A 7464-nucleotide genomic window follows, 5' to 3' on the forward strand; every position below is an offset into this window, starting at 1 on the left:
TATTTGGTTCCCACCCCTCCCAGGGCCGTGCCCAGGAAGAAATGCAAGACTACGGAAAGGGGAATTGGACACATTCTTGAGTTAAATTAGTGGAAGAGAGCCTTGAACAAACAACATTAAGTAAGATAGCAAACCAATAGTATTGTAGCATAATAGGTCAGAGTTATGTCATAGGGAGACGGGATAATTAGAGCAGGTCGGATAGAGGCCTCATTTGAAGAGTTAAGGGAATTTTATTTGTTAATCATATTTCACAACAACATACGTATAATGTTTTATTTTTAAGGTGTTTTAAGATGGACAATGACAATTAAAGAAAAGTAATCGAGCTGGAATCTTGTGTGAGAGATCACTCTGTGTGTCCTCTACCCTCAGGCCTGGACACATCCCCTCTCCCTTAGAATGCTGAGGAGAGGCTGAGGAGGAAGGGCTGTGATTCCGGAAACCACTACAAGAGGCTACTTGTGGCTTATCTCCTGGGGAAGTTGTGCACTCAGGAAGGATAGGAGGGGGAGGAGCTAATAGGAGTAATGGTGGCAGGTTCCACGTGAAACACTTCATATTCGAGAAATTATCTTTGTCAAATGTTGAAAAACTGAGGCAGAGAGGTGCAGGTGCTTGAACAATGCAAGGGGATAAATTTTCCAAATAAGAGAATGAAATTCTCAATTTTTCACTCCATTTACTCTCGTTCCCAGCCTCACCACCACATTGCTTGGTTTTGAGTTTATATCTAGAAAACTTGAGAGAAATTTTTCTTGGAATGTTTTCATGGTTGCTTATGTAAACTGAGAAGAGCACAGAGGGTGTAGATTGACTCTTCCCCACCCAATCAGAGGCAGGGCCAGTGTGGACAATGGTGCAGCTAAGTTGTCCACTCAGGACAACTTGCCTGAGGAAAAAAATAGGTTTGTTTCCTTGCTAATATCAACCTCACTAAGAGAGAGAAAATTACAATTAAATGTAATGCACACTAAATTTAAAAGTATTATTTTGATATTCACTTACCAAATATTTTAAAAGGTAATACTTTTGGTATCGAGGAAGATACATTCCAAATATCCTTGGTGTTTGCTGTTTATGATTGATTTCTTAGCTTTTTGAGGTAATAAGTGAAGAAATTAAATTTAATAACATTTAAAAAGGGGAAGCAGAGCCAAAAATTATCTAAAGAGTACATAATTGGTCTTCCATGATGTCAGGATAAAATACAAATAAAGAATACAAAGAGCACAAGAGGGTGGTGCATGACATTTCAATGGCACTAATCATCAAAGAGATGCAAATTAGAGCCACAATGAGGTATCATCTCACACCTGTCAGAATAGCTGTCATCAATAAATTAGCAAGTGCTGGCGAGGATATGGAGAAAGAACTGTTGGTAGACATGCATGTTGGTGCAGTCACTGTGGAAAGCAATATGGAGGTTCCTCAGAAAATTAATAGAACTGCCTCATGACCCAGCAATTCCACTTTGGACATATCAGAGAATATGTCCAAAGAAACCCAACACACTAATTTGGAAGAACACATACACCCCTGTGTTCATTGCAGTGTTATTTACTATAGCCAGCCCAAGGGTCCATCAGTAGATGAGTGGATTAAAAAAACTGGGTACATATACACAATGGAATACTACTCTGCCTTGAAAAAGACAGAAATTTTACCTTTTGTGGCAGCATTTATGGACTTGGATACCATTATGCTAAGTGAAGTAAGCCAATCAGAGAACGATAAATACCATGTGATTTTACTCCTTTGTGGAATCTACTGAACGAAATAGAGATAGACTCACAGAGAGAGAACAGACTGACAACAGCAGAGGGTATGGGGTTTGTGAAGCTGGGTGAAAAAAGTGAAGGAATTAAGCAAGAAAAATAAATAGAATAAATAAATTAAAATAAATAAATAAAGTATGCCATATATACTTGAGACCTGTATAATTTTATTAACTAATGTCACCCCAATAAACTCAATAATTTTCCAAGGCTTCTGCTCATAGCAAAGAGCAAAGCACAGACAATAATAGCCTTATATAAAACTTAACGAGGTCACTCAGCATCCACAGCCTTGACACTTTTATTGAATGGAGACTTTGCTCTGCTATCTTTGAACACAGTAGGAAGCAGAGGTGTCAGCCTCTTGTGCTTATGGAAACATGAATGATACACATACATAGACTTGCAGCATTCTGAAACTCCCTGCATACAAATGTTCCAGGCTCCATAGGATGGGAAGAAAAGTGACTTTTCAGAGACAGACACTCCTTGAGACCTTCCCATCAACCCTGGAAAGGAGAAACCCTGCACCCAGCCCCCAGGAGGTTAGCATCGCCTCAGTGAGCAGGGTTCTGCACACGGAAGAAAGCAGTTTCTTAGAGTGAAATAAATAAATACACTTGAAAAAAAAGACATATATTTATAAAACTAGCTTATGAGAGTGGGATTTAGGGTAACAGGGACTAATTCTAACCCTACATTAGTGATCAGCACATACATGGAACAGCCTACATGATAAATTTGGTTAAAGACACGAAATATGATCAGCTTTTTCCTATTGGTATTAGAAGTTGCTTGTCCAATTTAGCTGTTCATTGGGGGCTCAAGTTAATAGGAACTCTTTAGGGGGGGAACTCTACTTTTAGATCACCTGCTGTTAATACCGTCCATACATTTGTCACCTTAATTACTAGTCATGTTGGTCTTAGACCTCGTCCTCAGTGAAGGCTCAGCGGCATCTCCTTCCAACATAGCTATTCAGTGAGCAGATGGTAAGGGGACCTGAGTTTGTCCCTTCATTTGGGAGGCAAGGGGAAAATATAGGTCTGAGTGCCTCTTGGAAAGAGTCTGGAGGGAAGCTGTAGATGAGAGATTCATCTGTCACATTGTAGAATGCTATGTGTCCAGACTCGTAGTCTAAGAACACACCAACCTTATGCACAGGCTCTCTGACATGTTGACCTTTTAAAGGAGATGAGACCCAAAGGCTATAATCATCTCCAATTTTTAAGCCTATCAGTGAGAAGAGGTCCCCAGGTGGCTTTGGCAGGTTCCCCTTTCTGCTCACGGAGTCCTTACAGATGCCCACTTCCCACTCCGTCTTGTTTCCTACTTCCACCTCCCAGTAGTGCCTCCCGCAGGTGAAGCTCTGAGCACCCAACACGGTGGCAGACTGGTCGAATCTCTCTGGGTTGTCGGGTAACTTCTGTCGGATCCCTCCATATCTGACACTTTTCAGATCCTCGGACAAGACAAGGTAGGCATTGGCTGTGGCTGGATCCAGAGTTATATCCGCTGCAAGAGGAGAAGGGAATGAGTCCTTGTTGGCATTCTTGAGCTTCCCCCCTCTATATACGTGCAATTTAAATTAAATTCTTAGTATTTGGTCCTATTTTTTAAAGTATCATTTAAGTGGGCATGGTCGGGATTTTTATTTTTAGAAAAGAATCTCTGAGCCCTTCTTTCCTTAAATGGAGAGTAAATTTCTAATAGAAAACAAAAGACAGTTGCATGGAAAGCGATAATTATCCACCCTTTGTCATTCATATTTGCTTCAAGCAAGGTTAGTTCTGATTCTTCAACGTGGGTGGGAGAGAAACATGGGCAGTTATCATTTACTGAACTCCTCCTGAGACACCAAGCATCCTTTGTACGTTATCCCATTTAACCATGGCAAGTATTATTGGGTTTCTATTTTTATTAAAGAGAAAACTTGGGTTTGGAAAGGTGAGGAAGCTTGACCAAGATTACAGAGTTGCTGAGCGCTGGAGCTTCGAATCAGCATTTTTCATTAAGTCATGCTTACGGGCAGCTTCATAGGAGTTAGCGTAGCCCGCGCTGAGCCTTGGATGAACCCGTGAGAGGCCCCTCTCTCATTCTCTAGAAAGGATGTCACAGAACAGGCCTCCAGCTTTCACTGACTCTCCAGACAAGGTTAGGTCCCTTTACCACACAGTGTACACTTTCATTGATAGATCAAATTCTAATCATCACTAAATATCTGTGATTAATGTCCATCTCCTCAATTTCATTAAAAGGTCTACAGGGCAAGGGCAAGTCTGTCTTATTTGTCACTGTGACTACCCTCAGAGCCTGAGAGCATAGTAGGCACAGAGCAGAAACTTACCAAATGCCTATTGAGTCCCGAGTAGACTAGGCCTTCCTCTGAAGGTTGGATCATCAAGATAAAAGTTGAGAACTAATGCTGACCTCTCCTGTTTTCAGCCAGCCTAAGTTATCTGGAGTATTCTAAAAGGATAGTTCTTTGAAAGTTCCCTCACTGGGATTTAAGTTTGTTAGCATTTGTCCTGACAAAGACAGAGGTAAAAATTCAAAGACCCCTAAGGAGTTGAATGGAGAGAATGTGCAAAGGGATGAGACAGACAAAACAGAACAGTGAAAACAAAGGAAGGAATCCTTAGGAAACAAAGCCAGCCAGACAGTCCAGTCTCACTGTGTCTGTCTGCTCCAGCACGGAGACCCTCTGTGCCCTCCTTCCCTGGGGCTCCCTGCTGGCTCAGACAGACTGGCACCCAGATCTGGCTATTGTGTTAGAAGCTGCCGAAGGACTCAGTTTTGCATCCCTTGAAATATACTGACGTGAACACTTAGAAAGTGCCGGAGGTTGGACAAACCGGGCTGACTTACTGCTGAATTTTCTGAGCATCTCCCTCATTCCGGTGATGCGGCACAGACTCAGCTCCGTGGTGGCAGTCTCTGGACACTGAAGCAAGAGCGGCTTACTCCTGCGAGGGCAAGACAGTCACTCGGTCTCCGCTCAGGTCACATGACCCGCTCCAGCTTGAGAGAGCAGCTCATTTTGTCCCAGCCCCATGGACCCCTCATCCCCCGTCTGTCCCCAACCTGTTTCATCAGCACCACATCCCTGCATCTGACATCACTGAACACAGGGTGGAAACCTACCTTTCCAGTGCTTCTTTCACCTCCTAAGGGTATAAAAGAAAGAAGGTTAGTATTTGTGCACGTTGATCACTAGCAAATCCATGTTGGATGTAGGCCTCTGCAAATGTCACAGAAGCTTCTTCAGCATTTTATTTATACTACATAGAATCTTAATTCTTTAGGGAAACTAGTTTTGGACCAGAACTTAGTTTTTTTAAAAAAATCATTTCGTATGACTTGATATATTATGTGTTACTATGTACTGTTGCATTAACTGGCCCAATATTCTTACCTCAGAGGAAGCTATAATCGAGCTCTGACACGTGGCCTCTACCTGATCCATCATTTTGCCAAGGCCCCTTATTTGCTGGGTCAGCTTGATCTCGTTGTCCCTCAGTCTCTTCAGGTTCTCTCTTTCCTCCTTGTCCAGTAACTGGAGATGCAGCTGCTCCTCCTCCTTCAAGAACTGGTGCATTTTCGTGTATTCCGACACAACGACCTGTTTACAATTCTTTGTCTCTTCCTGCCGTCACACGCGCAGACACACAACAATATAATAAGTTTAGTATGGAGTGCGATTTTTCACCCTTACCACGTCCTAGAGTTCCACTGTGACAATTCTTGAAACTTGACACATAACATATATATATTCTATTGACTGGTTGGGTGCTTAATTTCATTATTTGATATTTTATGTGTGTGTGAGATAGATATAGTAGTAAAGAGAACCAAAATTTCTATTCCCAGGAAACTGTCATTCTAGTGGAAAGAAAACAAAAATAAAAAATGTATGACAGCTGATGATCAGTGCCATTATAAAATATAAAGCAATAAAAAAATGACAAAATTATGAAAAAAAGTATGTTCATTTATTCAGCAAATATTTTTTCCATAAAGGTAAGCATTGGATCACATATTGGAAATAGAAGTGTACAGCACAAATATTCCCATTTAAGAACTCAAAATTTACTGGGAGAATCAGATACACACGTATTTTTTAAATATCTAAGCATTTAGTTCATTGTTTTGCTAGACAGCTCAAATTCAAAACTGTGATCAACCATGAGCATTTGTTCAGATAGACTAATCCAAACCACTATTTTGCCTTTATTTCCCTTTCTCTTTATTTTTTGCATTTGCGCTCTCTTTCTTTTGCTTTTTCTTCCTGGCCCCAAAGCATTTGAAATATTTTTTATTAATTTCCATTTTATGTTACGTAAATATAAATTGCATTTTAAACAATTATAATAAGGGCTGACATAGAGGTCGCCTCTGAGTGATACCGGTGCCCAGGGAGGGAATGAGAAGCTGGCCTGGGGTCGGGGGAGGGGAGCTGAGTCTTGAGGTCCTAGGGAGACAAGCAGAGACAGGGAGACCAACGCAAGGCTACTGCACACTGTAGGTTAGGACCGGAAAGTTTTGTCTTTTTTCCCTAGCATTTCACTAAGTATCCCTTTAGAACTCTCTCCTCACAGAATCATAGACAAAATGCAAAAGTACAGTTACTGACCTTACACAATATCACTCTCTCCTTCTCATGGGTTAATATAACCTGGGTTTCCTTTTTCTTTTTACACAAAAGATTTAGGACTTCCAGGAGTTTCTCCTGCAAAGAAACAAACACTCTGCAGCAAATGAGCAGGCACACCAGGTCGTGAAGGGGTCTTGAGGACCAAAAGCAACAACGCTAAAAGAACAGGTAAAGCAGGATGCAGGTCAAGTGCGTGGCCTGTGCCTGGAAATCAGCACCCATGGTTGTCACTGACAGACACTCTCATGGGAGTTAAGCAGTGGAAACTCACAGTGTTCTGAGAGCTATATCGCGCAGCCAATCTTACTTTGTGTTGCTCCTCAGCCTCACTCGGGAGATACACTCTGTTTATTCTGCGACACGGGGTTGAGAAGGCGTTTACACCCGGCTCATCATCCGGGGACACCTTAGTGGCTGCCAGCATTCTCTCATAGGGGCCTTGTTTGTCCTCTCTCTGTAGCACCTGGGATCTGAGTTGCTTGCCGATGCCAGCCAGCCTCCCCAAACGCTCATTGGGCTGGAAATGGGGGACCTGCAAGGTCCTCCAGCACTCAGGGCAAGATAAAGGAGTGCTATGCTTCTCCCAGCTCCTCAGGAGACACAGCAGACAAAAGCTGTGCCCACATTCAGTGGTCACTGGGCTGGTGAAATAGTCCAAGCAAATGAAGCAGGTCAGCTCTTCCCTGAGATTCTCCATCAAATCTGCTGTAGACATTTTCTCTAAGAAGGACATCAGGGCAAGGTCACACCTCTATTCTGGAATTAGTAAATTCCTCTTTAAGCTTCTATTGTTTTGGCTAACAAGTGAGTGATCAGTTGCTATGTTGTTAGTACAAGAAATTCTTAATCTCCTCTGTGCTTGATTTCACCAATTGACATGTACTCTCCCAACACAAAGCCAATTATGACTTAATGTGGAACTCCTGTACACTGGTTCATCATCAACCCCAAACTTTTAAGGAATGAATCTCTCACTGTGTTAGCCACATGCTGAAACTGGGGGTACTTGCTCTTAACAAAGTCCTCATTTTG

The 7464-nt window shown here is 42.1% G+C and overlaps 1 protein-coding gene across 1 annotated transcript; it reads right to left on the minus strand.

Annotated features, from left to right (window-relative positions):
* Nucleotides 1-2727: 2727 nt before the first annotated feature.
* TRIML1 (tripartite motif family like 1) lies at nt 2728-7165 on the minus strand. The gene is made up of 6 exons (XM_054565805.1): nt 6740-7165; nt 6412-6507; nt 5194-5424; nt 4923-4945; nt 4647-4744; nt 2728-3293 (listed from the first exon to the last, which is right to left on the minus strand). The coding sequence occupies exons 1-6, from the start codon at nt 7163-7165 to the stop codon at nt 2728-2730; spliced, it is 1440 nt and encodes a 479-aa protein (XP_054421780.1).
* Nucleotides 7166-7464: the final 299 nt, after the last annotated feature.

This window comes from Pteronotus mesoamericanus, unplaced genomic scaffold (assembly GCF_021234165.1).
Source record: "Pteronotus mesoamericanus isolate MK-2021 breed Mesoamerican mustached bat unplaced genomic scaffold, CSHL_Meso_final contig_169, whole genome shotgun sequence".
Taxonomy (NCBI): domain Eukaryota; kingdom Metazoa; phylum Chordata; class Mammalia; order Chiroptera; family Mormoopidae; genus Pteronotus; species Pteronotus mesoamericanus.